The sequence below is a fragment of the Plecotus auritus genome (assembly GCF_963455305.1).
Source record: "Plecotus auritus genome assembly, chromosome: 3".
In the NCBI taxonomy this organism is placed as follows: Eukaryota; Metazoa; Chordata; class Mammalia; order Chiroptera; family Vespertilionidae; genus Plecotus; species Plecotus auritus.
Genome location: NC_137772.1, coordinates 163,325,422 through 163,344,432, shown reverse-complemented (window position 1 = coordinate 163,344,432; position 19,011 = coordinate 163,325,422). Strand labels below are relative to the sequence as shown.

General features: G+C 37.0%; 1 protein-coding gene across 3 annotated transcripts in view; it reads left to right on the top strand.

The window, feature by feature from the left end:
• The window catches only part of XPOT (exportin for tRNA), a 43,603-nt gene extending 24,816 nt beyond the window's left edge, over positions 1 to 18,787 (top strand). For 2 of the 3 annotated variants that reach the window (XM_080661743.1, XM_080661741.1), the window contains exons 17-25: positions 1,416 to 1,654; positions 2,808 to 3,093; positions 4,765 to 4,954; positions 5,512 to 5,628; positions 5,801 to 5,916; positions 6,587 to 6,634; positions 11,534 to 11,605; positions 13,551 to 13,607; positions 18,168 to 18,787. In XM_080661743.1, the coding sequence (XP_080517869.1) occupies positions 1,416 to 1,654; positions 2,808 to 3,093; positions 4,765 to 4,954; positions 5,512 to 5,628; positions 5,801 to 5,916; positions 6,587 to 6,634; positions 11,534 to 11,605; positions 13,551 to 13,607; positions 18,168 to 18,194 (1,152 nt within the window). In that variant the 3' untranslated portion in view covers positions 18,195 to 18,787. The remainder of the gene's footprint in view (positions 1 to 1,415; positions 1,655 to 2,807; positions 3,094 to 4,764; positions 4,955 to 5,511; positions 5,629 to 5,800; positions 5,917 to 6,586; positions 6,635 to 11,533; positions 11,606 to 13,550; positions 13,608 to 18,167) is intronic. The other variant, XM_080661742.1, reaches the window with a different exon arrangement.
• The last annotated feature ends 224 nt before the right edge of the window (positions 18,788 to 19,011 follow it).

The window sequence follows — 19,011 nt, the reverse complement described above, 5'->3', positions numbered from 1 at the left end:
AATAGAAGCAAGAATTGACTGACAAATTTGGCAATGTGAGAAATAATCTGCTTTCTCTACACTGTTAAATGTTGATGAAGTGTTTTATGGAGAAGGAAAAATTCAGTTTACAAATTATTTAGTACTATGATCATATTGGGCCTTCTCAGTGACTGCTACTAATAGACTGAAGCTTTTCTGTGTTTAATTTTTCAGGCTTAGGATAAAAAAAATTTGATGCTGGTTTTTCTGAATATTTTGGTGTCCATTTCACTAGAAAGATTTAACTTGGGGTACTTTGTAAGCACATCTTGATGGATACTAGTACATGTTTTTGTTTTAAAACAAATACTGACATTGACTCAATTTTTTTCCACTTTGATAAAAAATATTACTAGAGCTGCCATTTAAAAAGTGTTGAACAAAAATAATACTTTAGTTTTTTTAAGTAAATACCAGCACTTAGGGTACACAGCTTATGTAATTTCACTGCATGAAAGGTTAGTAGTGAATTATATGGTTAAATTATCTTTGCCTACATACTAGAAAAGCTGATATATTAAAGTACTTCACCCTGTTATTGCCAGTTTTCCTTGGCAGTTCACAGTGACCCAATTTTTGGGTACCTTATATTTCTGTAGCACTTTATCTTTGTATTCTCTACTCCTAGAGCATTGATTAGTCTTAGTGGTATTTAAAATGTGCTTTAGTTATTTCTAAATTGGGATTTTTTTTTTTAAGAAATGAGAAATTCTTTTATAATAAAACTATTACATAATTTATCTGATTTAAGACAAGGTTTTATATATTTCTTAATAGGGAGCTTGAGTATTGGACCTAGAAGGGCCTCTGATATTTCCCTACACTCCTCTTGGCCTCCCCTACTGCATAAAAAAATAACAAAATTCAATAAAAGTGACCCATATATGGGATGCCTGCTTATGCCTGAATGAGATCTGGTTTTTATTTGCAATCTTATTTTCAAACGTTTTAAAGTAACAACTGTTGTGAATGTGCATATGTACTTATTGTGTGGTTTTTGTTGTTATTCAACTCTTAAACACTCTTTAAAATATTAACTTGTGTGGCCTTTGTACTAACGTTCTAAGTACCTTTGTACATCTCATTTTTAGCCACCTAACAATCTTACAAATAAGAGTTTTACAAGAGAAAACAAGGTACAAGGCTAATAATTATCTTATGACTATTTGCAAAGTCTTGAAAAGGGAAGAATTGGACCCACAATCTCTACCTCTACTTCAGTTTTCTTTCTGTTACATCGTCTTGGGAGAAAATTTGTTTTTAAAAGCACTCAACCTACTTTTTAATAGTGAGTTAATGTCATAGATTAATCTCCTCTCGCTTTTACACTTACTTTGCTTAAATGAGTGGACTTAAATATGGAAAAACTTCAGTGAGACTAAATTTTATTTTAGGAGAATGGTTACCAGTCTTTGTTGAGCAGCGATGATCAACTGTTTATTTATGAGACAGCTGGAGTGCTGATTGTTAATAGTGAATACCCCGCAGAACGGAAGCAAGCGTTAATGAGGAATCTGTTGACTCCACTAATGGAAAAGTTTAAAATTTTGTTAGAAAAATTGATGCTGGCGCAAGATGAAGAAAGGCAGGCATCTCTAGCAGACTGTCTCAACCATGCTGTTGGATTTGCCAGGTGAGTTAAAATTATTAAGTGACAGGACCATTTATTTGTCTGCATCTTTTAGAATTGGGCACATATCCAAGATTCCAAAACTGGATTGTCTAGAGAATTATCTAAGCTTTCTTTTCTAAATCTAGTGAATTAGAAGACTTAGCTGAAGAAGTGAATAGATTACGTAACATTCTGCATTTCTGTCTTGACAACTGAGTCCTTAACTTTGACTTCTTTGGTGTACATTGATTGTGTATTTAAGGGGATTAGCTAAAGTGTTTATATATCAACTAAAGGCCCATTGCATGAAGATTCGTGCAATAGGCTTTCCTTCCCCTGGCTGCTGGCACCAGTTTTCCTCCGGCACCTGGGACCCAGCCTTTGCTCTGGCCGGAGCCTTCAGTCTTCACTCCGGCCGGAGCGCCACTCCTGTAGCTCCCTCCGCCCCCCGCCCTCCCCCTCATAGCAGGCGTCCCGCCTGGCTGCTCTACACCTGCATGGGTGCTGCCCAGAGGCCTGCAGTGGCTGGGGGGCGGGGCAGCCACCATCTTTGTTGGGTTAATTTGCATACTCACTCCTGGGCGTCACAAAGTGACAGTCAATCTGCATGTTTCTCTTTTATTAGTGTAGATTACTAATTGGGAAATCTTGTTGTTCAGTTTTGATATCTTAAAGAGAAGGTCCTGAGACCTTTTTACCTGTTGCATTGTGTCCTAAAGACCACCCAAGCTGCTGTTTCTTTCTCTCTACCCATAACTTTTATTGGCAAATAATAACAGCATATAAGTTTTAGTGATTGTTTATTATAAGCTAAATAAAGAAGTTGCTCTATGAAATATTTCAATGCAAAAGTTAATATTAGAGAGTTGTAGAAATAACTTGATTCTAAAGATTGTTTTCTTAATTTAAATGGGTAGTTTGCAGATTATGTAGTAGGACAGCCTGGTCATAGCAAGTGTATTTCCCCCCTCTTTTCTGCATATTTCATCAGTAGGATTTTAATAAAACATTTAGATGGATTCAGATTAGAGGGATTATAGTAACTACTTCTCATTCATTTAGAATTGTCTACCAGTTTTGTTAGTTTTGTAATTTGTCGTGCATTGTTTTTTATTACTTCATGAAACTTTTAAAGATTAAAGTTAAAAATAGTTGCCTTATTTTACTTATCTAGTCGTACCAGCAAAGCTTTCAGTAACAAACAGACTGTGAAACAATGTGGCTGTTCCGAAGTTTATCTGGACTGTTTACAGACATTCTTGCCAGCTCTGAGTTGTCCCTTACAAAAGGATATTCTCAGAAGTGGAGTTCGCACTTTCCTTCATCGCATGATAATTTGCCTAGAGGAAGAAGTTCTTCCGTTCATCCCATCTGCTTCAGAACACATGCTGAAAGATTGTGAAGCAAAAGACCTTCAGGAGTTCATTCCTCTTATCAACCAGATTACAGCCAAATTTAAGGTACTACAAACCTCAGAGCATCTCCTGCCTTAAAGATATTCCCCTGGCTTAAAGATTAGATGTATTTATGTTTAGATATATTTATATACAGTGTTCCCCAAAAGTGTATACACACACTTTGAATAATTATAAAGGCAGTGCTTATTAAAATATTTTTTATTTTCAAAATTGAGCTATCAGTTGTTAAAATGTGTATATTTTGGGGGGAAACCCTGCATTTTGACATTTGCCCCCTTGGTTTGTTTTTGTAAATAGGAGTTACTTGTGGGCATGGATTGTGTATTTTTGTCACCCCTAATAATCTGGCATACTCCCTGACACATAGGACATGTTTAATAGATGTTTTAATAAAAACATTCATACATTATCTGTTTTGTGTAGCAGAAGAAAACAATTACTCTCCTGTTTTACAAAATCAAATAAAAACAGCATTGAGTACTACATGTCTAAAGAGGTAAATAAAAAGCATTGTAATTTGGGTGTCCACACAGGAGTTTAAAAGTAATTTAGTGTACTAAAGTTGGTTTTATGTACAAGGAGATTTAAGTCAAGTATAAGCTAGCTAATAAGAATGGCTAACATAGTGCTTTCTGTGTTCAATGCATTTTCCTGCACATTAATTCACTTGATCCTAGGAGGTAAGTATTGTATTTTATAGATGAAGAAACAGACACAGAGAAGTTAAGAATTACACAGTGGCTTATAAAGCCTGAGAGCCCAAGCATGTAACTCCATTTATAATTTAGCAATAGAATTAATTTCGTGGAATTTAAATTGAAAATATTCCGTGGCAGTATTTGATTATGAAATATTTCTGGGTCCCTACTATTTTTCTTGTTATTTCTCAATTGTTTATCAAGAGAAACTGTTCCTTAGCTCAGATACTCATGTTTCATAGTTCAGGAACACACGTCAGTAACAAACTTACATGGAATTCAACCCAAAGAAATTCTTTACATAGCAAGATCACTTTGCACTCTGAAAGATACCAGCCTTCCTCATCTCCTCAAAATCTTGCATGGAATCATAACTTCTGTCGAAATCTGCATATGCCTCCTTTCTTGGTTCAGCCACACCAAATATACAGGAAGCTGCAACCCCCAGGGATACAATGATGGCTCCAACAATATGAAATCTTGGCCATGCATCTAAGGTTTTGACAAAGCACTGGAAGACATGGTAGTTATAGTCTCCTCAACACCGACGTCCTTCCTGAGGGAGAACTGGATCTGGCTCCCTACTATTTGAACGTGGATCTTGAACTATAGGAAATTGGTTGAACTTAATAATGTATATGCTATGTAGATTTTGTTTTAACTTAGGTATTTGCTAAGTGAATTGTGTAAATATTCTAAATAGAAATTCTTAAGACTTTAAAACACGTTTTTTTTCTAAGTTACATTTATTTTTTAAATTGAGGTATAATTGACATACAACATTATATTAGTTTTAGGTAGTACACAACATAAAGAGCCAGTATTTGTATATAGCAAAAGCCTAGTTAACAGCCGTCACTAAACATTGTTTCAGAATATTTTTTCTTGTGATGAGAACTTTTAAGATTTACTCTTAGCAAACTTTTCAAATATGCAATACAGGATTATTATTATTAAGCTTCATAATAATTTTCTTACTCATTTCTGAAGTAGTAGTAATATTTCTTATGTTCAGATACAGGTATCTCCATTTTTACAACAAATGTTCATGCCTCTACTTCATGCAATTTTTGAAGTGTTGCTTCGACCAGCAGAAGAAAATGACCAGTCTGCAGCTTTAGAGAAGCAAATGTTGCGGAGGAGTTACTTTGCTTTCCTGCAAACAGTCACAGGCAGCGGAATGAGCGAAGTCATAGCAAATCAAGGTGGGGATGTGTGTGATGCCTAAATTGTCTGCTGACGTCTTTGTCACAGCTATGCATCTATGTGAGCAAGAGCTAGTTAAAGTAGACACTAAACTTTTGGAGTATTGTTGTATATGGACCCCTAGGATGACTGCTCATTATTTCAAGGAGGGAATTACTTTCAAGTTGAGGGCCTTAAAACTAATTGGTATTCAGTTCCCTTTTTCCTAAAGTAGTATTCTTTAATTGGTTCTTTGGTATTATAAACAGCATGGTGGTTACTGCCAGAATTGACTTGACAATTGAGTCTTACTGATCAATTTGCCATTTTCAAATTAAAAATAAATGGGACTGTATAGATCAGTGTGGATAATTTTTGCAATACAGGAAATCCAGTAAGTAAGATGACAAGGAAATAGTGATTTTTCAACATTTTATACTTAAAATTAAGGAGTACAGTTAATAAAAATTGAGGGATCTTAACTCTGTAAATGCTTTTGCCTGGTTACTATATATGGAATGAGAGCTTCAGGTTGCCTTTCCAGTTCTTAAAGTCAAGGTTTTCTTTTCCTTTTCAGGTGCAGAAAATGTAGAACGAATTCTAGTTACTGTGATTCAAGGAGCAGTCGAATATCCAGATCCAATTGCACAGAAAACATGCTTTATCATCCTCTCCAAGTTGGTAGAACTCTGGGGTAAGATGATTTTTTTTTAAGCTTTATTCCCTAGCCTGTTTCCTAAGACTCTCAGAGATGAAATGGAACCCTAGCCCTCACAATAGACAGGAGCGGGGTGTTGATTTCCCCAATGATAAATTATAATGGACTTTCTTTTTATACAAGATGAAAATTTGAATTGTCTTGACAGGTGGTAAAGATGGACCAGTGGGATTTGCTGATTTTGTTTATAAGCACATTGTCCCTGCGTGTTTCCTAGCACCTTTAAAACAAACCTTTGACCTGGCAGATGCACAAACAGTATTGGTAAGCATCCAGGAATCTTTGTTTACCTTGTGTGGCTCTTATGTGTTTTAACTCAAAATTGCTTCTTCAATGCCAGGTTGATTTTATTAGGTTTCATTGCTTTTTTCTTCTTCTTCTAATTTAGTAATTTCAAATTAGGATTCACTTTTAAGAGATTGATGATACCTCTGAAACTTTCGTGGATTCTTACTAAATCCCAATGCTAAAATTGACTATATAAAACCCAGCTCCTACAACTTTAATAACCAAGACTCTTTCTAGGACCATGAGAGGGCACATACTACCAATAGTCTTTAAAGTTTTATTCGTTTCCTACTACTGCTTTCATTCTAAAACTGGTGCTTAATGTTTTTTCTCACTATTAAGAGTAACTTTCTCTTTCTTGAATGATGGTTTCCCCAAATCTCATCTTCAGTATGCTTAGTGTCAAGAAGTTGCCTTTTACTCACTTCCCCACAGCCAAGTAAAAGCTAGATTTCATAATTACAATTCACTACATTGAGACAGCATTTTTGTGTTTTTATATTTTCTATTCAACCTACTTATTCCATCCTTTCCTGCCTTCATTCTTTCTTTAAAGGGTAATGAGTAGTGGTCAGGGAAGTAAAAAGAGAAGTTGGATCAGTAACCAAGAATTAACTATAGTAAATTCTTAAACTTGTTTATACAGGCTTTATCTGAGTGTGCAGTGACACTGAAAACAATTCATCTCAAGCGGGTAAGCTTTGGACCCCATGCTTGTTTATTTTCATCTTACATGTATATTTGTTATGGTTTTAATTGTGTTTGACTTTTTTTTTTTAAAACTGTATCTTTTTTTTTTTCCCTAATGATTTTATTGATTTTCAGAGAGGGGACGGTAGAGGAAAAGAGAGATAGAAACATCAATGATGAAAGAGAATCATTGATTGGCTGCCTCCTGCACACCCCCTCAGTTCAGGCAGAACTGAAATTAATGAACTTTTAAAAGAAAGAGCTTTCTCCCGGCCAGTGTGGTTCAGTGGTTGAGTGTTGATCCATAAACCAGGAGATCACGGTTCAGTTCTGGTCAAGGCACATGCTGGAGTTGCAGGCTTGATTCCCCCCATGTGGGCTGTGCAGGAGGCAGCCAATTGATGTTATGCTCTCAAATCGATGTTTCTCCCTTTACCTTTCTCAATAAAATAAGATAAATAAAATACTATCTAATAAAAGGGTAATATGCAAATTAACCATCACTCTGCCCAGTCCCCTCAGCCTCGCCGGAGTCCCCCAGTCCTGGCGGGGGCTGCCTCTGAGAGCGGACAGCATGAATAGCCTGGCCGAATGCTTGCTTCGTTGCTGTGGTAACGCCCCGGCTGTGGAGGGCCTCTGGGGGACCGGAGGGCTGGCCCGCAGCCTCCGTGGCCAATCACCAGCCCTGAGAGGCAAGGGCGGACCCGCCCACAGCCTCGGAGGCCAATCGCAGGCCCGGAGTAGAACATTGACAGCAAGTCCTTTCAGTATAATTGGGGCATTAGAGGCCCACAGAATGATCATTTCCTTTTCTATGAAACATACTCTGACACACTATTTACAATTAAATAAGTTCCATATATTTTGACATTTTATAGCCCTGGAAAGTTACATAGAATGATCAGCAAAGTGAGAAGATGAAAGAATTTTTAGGCTTTTAAAGATGTAACTAATTTCTGTCTAGAAGACACACAAATTCAAAAAGTGACGGTTTTATTGTCCTATAGGACATTAGCCAGATTGTATCTAATTTAGCAGTTTTACTTCAGGCTTTCATCTTTGGCAATCTCATTTGAACTGCATTATCATCCTGCCAGTCCCTTCACTGAGTTAAACAGAACTTTTGCATCTGCTGTTATGTATTTGAATAAGAATTATGTATTTAACACATGCGAAATTTTGTTTTGACACAATAAAACAAAAGATCATTTGATTCTTCCCTGGAACCCAGAAAAGCACAAACTTGAATTATTGGTGTGGCTTAGGCTAATTTTCCAAATATTGTTAATAAAATTCAAGTAGGGATCTTCACAGAGCCAAGAATTCTCTCTTTCAGCCTACATATTCAGCATCTCCAAGGAGGAGGCCTGTTATTCTGTGTTTTGTTTTGTTTTTTAATACTCACCAGATGATATTTTTTCACTGCTTTTTAGAGAGAGTGGACCAGAGGGGGGGAGAGAGAGAGAGAGAGAGAGAGAGAGAGAGAGAGAGAGAGAGAGAGAGAGAGGGAGAAGGAAAGGAAGAAGGAGAGGGAGAGGGGCCCGCTCACGGCTGAGAGCAGGCCCTCACCAGCAGTCCCGCCTCTGCACATGAGCTACAGAGGAAACACCTTTTCTGACCGCTCATTGGCTAAGCTCCTGGTACGCCACTTGCAGTGTTCTTGGTAACTTGGGTATAAGAATCCAAGAAGGTGATCTAGGGTTTTTCTACCACACTCCTGGAGGAAAAAACGAAGGTCCACTGCTGGAGGGGCTAAGAAATGTCATATCCTGCCCTAGCCGGTTTGGCTCAGTGGATAGAGCCTTGGCCTGCTGACCACAGGTTCCGGGTTCAATTCTGGTCAAGGGCATGTACCTGGATTGCAGGCTCCTCCCTGGCTGGGGCCCAGGTCAGGGCTCATGCAGGAGGCAACCAATCACAGTGTCCCCTCACATTGATGTTTCTCTCTGTCTCTCTCTCTCTCTTCCACATTCTCTAAAAATCAATGGAAAAATATCCTCAGGTGAGGATAAAAATAATGGAAGAAATGTCATATCCTATGAAAGAGACATCTTGAAAATGCCTAAAGAAAGTTGTCATTTTTTCATGGTGAAGGGACTGGAGTCTGTTGATGAAAACACCTTGGGGGCTGCAGCAGCCAGCAGTGGCAGCAGCAGCGGGATGATGGGGGTGGCACCTTCCCTCATCAGCCAGATTTCCTCCTGCAGAGGGAGGCCTCCTGCAGGAATTGGGCCTAAGCCGTCAGTAGGACATCCCCTGAGAGCTCCCGGGCTGTGAGAGGGGACCCCCACCCCCACCCCCACCCCAGTGCACGAATTTCGTGCACCAGGCCTCTAGTAATAAAATTTTTATTTTAAAAAAATTCTCCCTTATTTGTATATCTTAGAATCGGTGGAGACCCATGCATAATAGCTTAATGGAATGGGTTAAGTTCTTTAAAAAAAAAAAAAAAAAAAAATATATATATATATATATATATATATATATATATATATATACACACACACACACACACACACACATACATACACATACATATATATGTATGTGTGTGTGTGTGTATATATATATATATATATAAAATTATGTATTAAATGTAATATTATGGAACTAAAGAAGAAGGAGCAACTTGGCCTCTGAGAGCAATCTAAGAAAGCCATTAGAAAGAGGCAATTTTTAAATTTTTTTCTGACAGACCTTAAATATAGATTCATTGGACTGATAGGAGGAGCTGGCATTCTGGGCAGAGTTAAGCAGTGTATGGAGACAGAGAAGACATCGCATGGTAGATTTGGTAGAAAATAGTGTTAACATGTTTAAGTAAAGTATGAAGGCAGAAGTAATAGATAAAAGCTGAAATGGGACTAGGTGTGCTCTATTTGTGAAAGGTTGGGTTATAATTTAGGATAGCTAAGTCAGAAAATAATGTTCAGAGAACAGTTTGGAATATGGTCTGAACCAGTTAGGACTAAATACTGATTTTGGAGTTCCAAGTGTGTAATAGTCAAGATGAAGTGAGACTTTCTAAGACCAGGACAGAAAGAACCTTGGCTAAAGAAAGAGTTAGGGGAAACTAGAAGAACCAAAGTTGTGAAAGCTAAGGGAAGAGAGTCACAAAAGAGCAGATGGGTTGAACGTTATTGGGTGCTAGAGAATCAGGATGAGGAATGACAAAAAAACAGGAAGTGTGGTATTTACAGTTCAGAAGTATTTATCTTGTCCTTAGAAGCTCTCGTTTAGACACACAGAATTGAATCATATGGAATATTATATTTGAAAATGTTTTGTTTTGTTTTATTTTTTTCATTTATTCACTTGACTGACTTCCTCTTAAGGTAGAAGTTTACTTTTCCTGATTTAAAAGGTAAAACAAGTATGCTCTATTTTTAAGTGATAACAGTGGTGTTGTATGAGATGATGAGCAGTGCATGAAAAGTTAAGTTTAGGGAGAATAGACTAAAGAAAAAGGTGAGAAGGAAAGTTGAAGGGATCTGAGAAACTTTCACAGTGAAACGTTACCTCCTCTCAGTTAGGAACAGCCTTCCTTTGAAGACTAAATTGTGACCTAGGTCCATTGGGTTAGAGGGCCCAGGAATCAAGGTAGAAGAAGAAACATAGAGAAATCCTTTGATTCAGGAGCAGTAATACTAAACAAGAAATGAGGTGTTAATGCAGGGAGAAGTGTATTGAGGAGAGATGGATTGATTTAATTTTGATGACTGTTACTTTAAGTTGGACCAGGTTGAAGACATCTGCATATTAAAGCCTTTAGTCAGATTCACATTTAAAAGTGAAATTAGCTTTTTTTACTATTGGATTTATTACATTTGCTTGAGGCCTCTCTCTCAGAAACACAGTGCTATAGGATAACTACTTTCAAATTGTATCCTAAGTTTCTTTATAGTGTCTAAGAAGCGGTGGAGGAGTCAGGGGCTAGTTTGTGGAGATTTTCTCTCTTCCCTTCACCAAACTTAACCCCAAAATGCCCCAGAAAACTACTGTTACAGTTTTTAGCACCTAGAAGTACTAAAAGATAGCAGTATAGAGCAATGGTTTTAGAAGTCAGGTGACCTGCTTTTTAGTACAGTTTTAATCAGCAGACTGGGCAAATAATCCTGTATTTCTGGGTCTTGCTTGCCTCATCTGGCTACTAAATTCCTTTTCCCTATTTTGTGAGCAGAAAAAGGAAGTTGTGTTTTTATTTATATTACCTCCTAGCCCAGGGGTGGGCAAACTTTTTGACTCGAGGGCCACAAGGGGTTCTTAAACTGGACCGGAGGGCCGGAACAAAAGCATGGATGGAGTGTTTGTGTGAACTAATATAAATTCAAAGTAAAGGAGCGAGGGGAGAGCAAGAGAACCGGATAGAACAGCTGGATCCGGCCCATGGGCCGTAGTTTGCCCAAGGCTGTAATTTTGATCTTTCTTGCTTATATTTTAGTTTCTAAAGATAGTCATTACTGTGGTACTGCCCTATAGTCCACCCAGAGGTGGATTGAACAGGAGCACTTCTGTTTGCTGTCCTTTCAGTGCATAGAAGACATTATGACCTCCTGAATTTAAAAGAATATTTGTTTAATTTTTAGCACTACATAACAGTTTTTGTAGTAAATACTAAGTGCTCTTCAAAAGCTTTACATTTCTAAAGTCATCCAACCCTCCCAATAACTCCATTTTTTTAGATGGGGAACTGAGGCTCAGAGAAGTTAAGTAACTTGCCCAAGTTACCAGAAATTTGCCAGAGCCAGTCTTCCAAACAAAGCAGATTCTGGTTTCAGAGTCTGTTCTTAATCTCAGTACTGTATTGTGTTTAAAGTATACATATGTTGCTCCAATTTCTTTTAAAGCATTACTGATGTCAAGGAAGAAAATAATTTAGTTATAACCATCTTTTCATTTTCAGGGCCCGGAATGTGTTCAGTATCTTCAACAAGAATACCTACCTTCCTTGCAAGTAGCTCCAGAGATAATTCAGGTAAGAGCTGCCCTAGCAGATTTTCCTCTTTTTTTTTTTTTAATATATTTTATTGATATTCTACAGAGAGTAGAAACATCGATGAGAGAGAAACATTGATCAGCTGCCTCCTGCACACCTCCTACTGGGGATGTGCCCGCAACCAAAGTACGTGCCCTTGACCGGAATCGAACCTGGGACCTTTCAGTCCGCAGGCTGACGCTCTATCCACTGAGCCAAACCGGTTTCGGCAGATTTTCCTCTTAATCTAATTAAAGAAATATGACTATAATTCAAACTAAATTTTGATCCAAGAAAGCCAAACTGCATTCAAGTTGTTGTTTTACTGTGTATAGGATAGCAAGAGTCCAAACTTGGGAGAGGGAGGGGGCTCTGAAATTGAATAGGAAAAATTGTATTTTTATTTTCACTAACCTTTAATAGAAATTTGATCTGTCATTGTGTAGGTAACAAATCACAGTAGTATTCATATTGCCGTGACTCCGTCATCAATAAGTAATCACAGATATTTTCTGTATCACTAGTTTCAAAGATCTCAAAATATTATTTACACTCATTAGTAGTTTGAAATTAGGAGTTAAGATATGCCACTAGACCTTATTACTGAGTCTGTTTTATTCTACCACATGTCAAAAAAAATTTTTATAACCATAATTCATTATTAGTTTCCTTTGTAATCCCATGTGTTAAAAATCATTCTAAAAGGAGTCCAAAGGGGACCATGGCCCACGAATCTGTTCTGAAGGTTTATGCCAGGTAGTTCATTTTATATGTGCTTACTTTGTAAATCTGAAACTATATTTTGAGGTAAGGGGCTGGAAAGCTATCTCACTTTCGCACTATTACAGAATAATTTTTAATGGCATATAGTTATCCAGACTGCTTGTGCTATTGCACATAGATCTGATAAGGTGTCAAAGTTTTGATTAAAACTAGTTAGAATCTCTTGTGTAGATTCCAAGAATTGTTTCTTCATCAACAGTGATTTATAATGCTATTTTATAAGAGGCATTGAAAAAATTGAGTGAAAAATCAGCTAGATCTCACATAAGAGTAATCATCCAACTCATTTTTAATGAATTTATGGTCTCTATAACACATCATCTTTAACTTTATAGATATTAATGAATTTTCTCAGTTATTACTTGTAAGCTAATATTTTATTAAAACAATAAATTACTAGTTACTCGTGATCTTAATGCTCATGAAAATAGAAATATGTCATCTGATTTTGAGTAGCTAATATTCTCCACATTGCTGACTGAAACAAAACTATATTTCTATCTAATAATTTGATTATGAAGGATAAGGATTTGGTCTGGCTTTGCTCAGTTACTAACTAGGTAAGAATGGGCATATCAGTGTAGTTTTTATCATTTAGGTAGGAGAGCCTTATTCTCAAAAGTGAAAGCAGCCTGTCTGACAAGTATTAGATTTGAGAATACTATATAAACATGTTTGGTGAGGAACTGTTCAGGTTAATTTTGATAAGTTACAAATATTATAGATTTGAAGCAGTGCAAATGTCCATTCATAGGTAAATGGATAACAGAGTGTGGTATGTATACACAATGGATTATTATTCAGCCTTAAAAAAGAGAAATGCTGTCATATGCTACAACTTGGACAAACCTTTGAGGTTATGCTAAATGAAATAAGCCAGTCACAGAAAGACAAGTACTACAAAATTCTAATTATATTGAAGTATCTAAAGTAGTCATACTCTTAAAACAGCAAGTAGAATGGTGGTGGCCAGGGGCTGGGGTGTGTGGGGAGTTGCATTGTGCATATAGTTAACACTGCTATACTGTACACATAAAAATGCTTAAGATGGTCAGTTTTATGTTTTCAATCACAATTTTAAAACAGTGCTGTGGATTTATATTATTATGAATTTAATACGAATAGATTGATTCTCTTCTTTCCTCCCTTCCTGGCTCCCCAGGAGTTTTGTCAAGCTCTTCAGCAGCCTGATGCTAAAGTTTTTAAAAACTACTTAAAGGTAGGTATTTGAAAAACTTACATATCTTCACATAATTAGGAAATGTTTCAGAACCAAGAGAGAATATATATTCGGCCCAGTGCACGAATTCATACACATTGAAAGGAAATTAAGTAGAAGAAATATTTTAATACTGCTATTCACCCTTATTCTATAATAGAAGTGTCAGAGATGAAAGAAAATTAGTAAAATGTATATGAAAATAATATATAAATTGATTAATAAATAAACAATAACATGATATAACAACAACAAAGACATGATATAAAAAGAACAAAAACATGATATAAAAACTACATTGATAAAAAAAATGACTGATAAATTCATTAAACTTATTCTAACACTGAGGCCAGTGTCAGACGGGGACAAATCAATTTTTGGAATCAGACCAACCTCCTCTGCAGATCCTGTTAATACTTCAGCTTCGATTATGTTAGGTCACAATCTTTTGATAATAAATCTAGTACCATTGCAAAGACCCCATTTACTATTAAGATTTCTCTGTGGCATGATGATTGCACCTACTTTCGATTCTAATTTATGACACGGCATTCCCAAAGGAGTAATACTTTTAAGAAATTCGATGGGAAAATTTCCCTTTTCAGCATCATCCATTGAATCTAGTATTATTGCATTAAGACTCACACTGTCGTCTCTATAGAGTCTTAATGCAATATCTGTTCCCCAGCCTTTTTCACCATGTGGGAAAAGAATAGGATACGTCATTGCATCTAATGTAGGAAACAGGATACCGATTTATTTCATTTTAGTGGCATTCGGATTATTGGGATCTGGTTTGCAATGAATGAGCAAGTCCCTTTCAAAAGGAGGTTCTCCATCTTCGTTTCTGAATATGATAGCAACTTTGGTTACACAGGGTTAATTATATCTACCTGGATCACTATTACGATCATATTTAATCGCCATTGTTACTTCCCTGCGACGCCGCCGCTTTCTTTCAGCTTCAGAATGTCAATAAAAACAACCAAATTCACAATTGATGATGACAGATTGAAACACACACGTGTGATTGGCGCCAACAAGCGCTTTATATGTATCACACATTCACGAGTCAGCTTAGCCTTTTATAGATATAGAGTAAACTTGCTTAATTAGACCTGCTTTCTGATGTAGCTAAACTTTTTTCAGCCCAGTGAAGCACCCCAACTTCTCTTTCAGGTAATTGTCAGCAACACAGCAGTAAATATCAACACAAAGCAAATTATTATTGTAGATCATGCAGGGAGAACAAAGGGGAAAATATTTAACTGCAGCAGTGTTTGACTATATTCTGCACAGTGAGAAAACCTGAAATTATTTTCAAGGTCCACCATTTCTTCTTTTCAGTCGGGTCAAGTTTCTAAGCTTTCTAAATCTCCATTTTTTCCGGCTAATGAAAATAAAATAGGATTCCACCAAGTCTCCTATCTACCTACTCCAGGACTTCTGTGAGGATCAAATGAGATGAGGCACACTTCATAGACATTTAGTTATAATGTAAAGTGTTTCCACCTGGCTATAAAGCAAGTCCGTGTTCCTGCGCTGAAGAAACTGCAAGGAGGCTAGTCCATAGGGAGAGGAAGCCAGGTGTTGCTACTTGGCGTCATTACCCAGACGGTAGGACACTTAGCATATTAGCCTTTTGTATAGATAGGATACTGTAGTTTGTTTTGTTGTGTTTTTTTAATCCTCACCCAAGGATATGTTTTCATTGATTAGAGAGAGAGAAGAGACAGAGACAGACAGAAACATCCATTGGTTGCTTCCCGTACTGTCTGCTCCCCAACTGGGAATTGAACGCACCACCCTTTTGTGCACAGGATGACTCTCCAACCAACTGAGCCACACCAGCCAGGACTCAGGCTAGTTTGACCAACTATTGTTTTGGGATCTCTTTGCTCTAAAACATGCTTCTAAAAATCTATAGTTATGGCTGTTATACTTTAGAGTCTTCTGTGAAACCCCTTTCAACTGAACATAAGATCATAGAGAGTTGGGTAAGAACACTGAATGTGTATGTGCCTGAACATTTGATATGAAAATGCCAGTTTTCTTTTACAGTTTCATGATGTAATGAAATAGGAACAAGTAATGTTTAAGAACAGTTGCCCATATTGAGTTGAAAGGAAGTATCTAAAAATATAAAAACAGAAGTATCAGTTACTTGGTTGTATCCTATCTTGAAACTGGAATTGTAAAACAGACAAAAAGTAGAGTCCTCAGATTTGGCCAGCAAGGCTCTTTATACATTTGTATAATCACTGAATTTTTAAAAACCCTCCAAATTGGGAAGAAGTGCCAAATGTTTATTTGGTATTATGTTTATAATTAAATTCTTGAGACAGCACTATTTTGCTTTCACCTAAGTAGTCCTTTAGTACTTCCTAACTGCTTTTTATGTAACAGGTACTATGCCAACTGCTGCAAATACCAATATGAGTAACTTTACCTGCCCATAAGGAGCTCCTGGGCTGGAGAAGGAACTGTTCTTTATTTTTTATTTATTACCTTCAAATCTGAGGACAAAGCACTGTGCTAAATGTTTTGGTAGCAGGTAATTTAATGAATGGCTACCTGGTTCTTTTGCCCAAGGCATTCAAGAGGATTTATTAAGTCAAGGGGCTTTGCAGAGTTTAAGTGTCCTATCCTTTGACTTTGGTTCTAAACTCTTCCCTTGTCAGTTTTTCCCCAGTAGTAGTAGTTTGTCAGCTTAAACTGACAAAAGGATTTGTGAGAAGAATGTTGAGAATTACTGTTTATCATCACAAATCCTCCCACTCCCATTTCCCCATAAAAGCAAAGTGCCTGTGAAGATAACCTATTAAATAACTGATGAATCAAACTGCATTAAAGGATTCAAAAAAGTATAACTATTAAAGGGGTCTGTAATAGCAGATATATGTACATTGTAGCAGGTTTTTGCTCCAAACATATAATTTATTCCAAACAGCATTCATAAAATGTCTTTCTCCCAAGTCCAACTTCTCTATATTGATAGCATTAAGTCATTGGTAGCATTATTCTTCTAGTTTGAAAAAATGAAGTTCCTTCTTTCATGCCTACTCCCTTCATGCCTGATGGATCCTCAGATTCTTTGCAGATTCTTCCTCCTCACTCACTTGCTGTCCCTTCCTTGCTATCTGGGATAGGCTTGTTATCTCACTGATCGCCCTTCCCTGTTCTCGCCAAGCAGGTCTACTTGACAACACTGAACAGACCCCTGAAATTCATTCCCCTAATTCATAACTTTCAAGCCTGCTGTTGACTAAAAATACATTCATGTTTCTTAGTTTGGCATCCAGTGTTTTTTCATACATATTTTAAAAAATATATACTTTTATTGATTTCAGAGAGGATGAGAGAGAAACATCAATAATGAGAGAGAATCATTGATCGGCTGCCTCCTGCATACCCCTACTGTGGATCAAGCCTGCAACCCCGGGCATGTGCCCTGACCAGGAATCGAACCATGACCTCCTGGTTCATAGGTTGACGCTCAAACACTGAGCCACTCCACCTGGGCTAAAAGTATTTTTTTTTTTAAATATATTTTATTGATTTTTTACAGAGAGGAAGAGAGAGAGGAATAGAGAGTTAGAAACATCGATGAGAGAGAGACATCGATCAGCTGCCTCCTGCACGCCCCCTACTGGGGATGTGCCCGCAACCCAGGTACATGCCCTTGACCGGAATCGAACCTGGGACCCTTCAGTCCGCAGGCCGACGCTCTATCCACTGAGCCAAACCAGTCAGGGCTAAAAGTATTTTTTTTAGGTTATTTTTTTTTAAATTGATTTTAAAGGGGCAGGGGAGAGAGAAACATCTATTTGTTGTTCCATTTTATCTATGCATTCATTGGTTGATTTCTTGTATGTGCCCTAACTGGGGTTTGAACCTGCAACCTGGGCCTATCAGGACAACACTCTAACCATCTGAGCTTCCTGTACTTTATAATAATCAAATAAATAATAAATTCCTTAAGGGGTAACAACTGCTATCTGTAGCTTTGACTTGTTTCTTCCTCAAGATTTAATTTCTCAGCATTAATTTTGATAGTAGTGCCAGTCAGCAAAATGTATCAAAAGCATGTTTTCCTCTGATCACTTGACTCTCATAGCATTAGTATAATACTTTATTTCAAGTAGTTTCCCAACTTAATATTGCCACCATAAGTTATCTATAGACTTTATCAAATTGTCCAAAAGACAAAGTTCTTAACTTGTATTATGTGTGAATTTATGTGAAATGTTTTAAGTATCTACTGAATTTTTAAATACGTTTTTATTGACTTGAGAGAAAGGGAAACATCGATGTGTGACAGAAATATCGATTGGTTGCCTCCCGTAGACACCCTTACCAGGGATCGAGCCTGCATGCTGGGTATGTGCCTTCACTGGGAATTTAGTGTATGGATGACGCTCAATCAACTGAGCCACACTGGCCAGGGCAGATCTACTGAATTTTACAAAAGAGTAGCACTCAGCAACTTAGAGCCATTCTTCAAGTGAAAGGCGGTATTTTCGGACATCAATACTGACTGTACCAATACTTTATTTGCAGGTGTTCTTCCAGAGAGCAAGGCCCTGAGAACTGGATCTCCCTGTGCCTACTTCATGATCAGGATTTATGATCAGAAATTCCAGTTAATAATTTATAAAGAAGCAGTTTTGTGTGCCATTCACACTGGTCTTTTTAACTTGGCCCTGAGCTTATTGCAGTATATGTATTGGGATTTTTCTGTAAAATGTGTGTAATTTTCCCTAAATACGGGTATGTAACAACAGGAGAAGTTGCTTGCATGCCGATTCAAATTGTTCTATATAAAAAAGCTGTTAAAAGATACAGCAGAGTTATTCTAGTACCATTTTATCTTTACTTTGAAACTTTAAGTCCTTTAAAGACCATAGCAGGAAAACTGCACTTTTTTAAATTGCGGAATATAAAATGTTTGAAATTTTAAATTTTCTTTTATCTGTGCAGACTTAAAGTATGGGGGTGGGATACAACAGATCAAAACTAATTTTTTGTAGATAGCCATTACATTTCTTTAAAATGTTTCGATGCCAATAAGTATTCTACAAAAAAGAATGGTTTCATAAATTAACTGATTTAAGAGTAGGTACCGGTGTTATACATTTTTTTTATAAAAAAAATAAAATAAATTTTACATAGTGAATCTACCAAGTCTTTTTTGGAATTATTATAAACTAGTGACCCGGTGCATGAAATTCATGCACATTAAAAGGGGATTAATTAGAAGAAATAATTTAATAATGCTATTTGCCCTTTCTCTATAATAGAAGTGTCAGAGATGAAAGAAAATTAGTAAAATGTATATGAAAACCTCCTGTCAGAGTCTGGGGCACACCACGGGACCCAGAGTCGAGTCCCCGCCCACCCACAC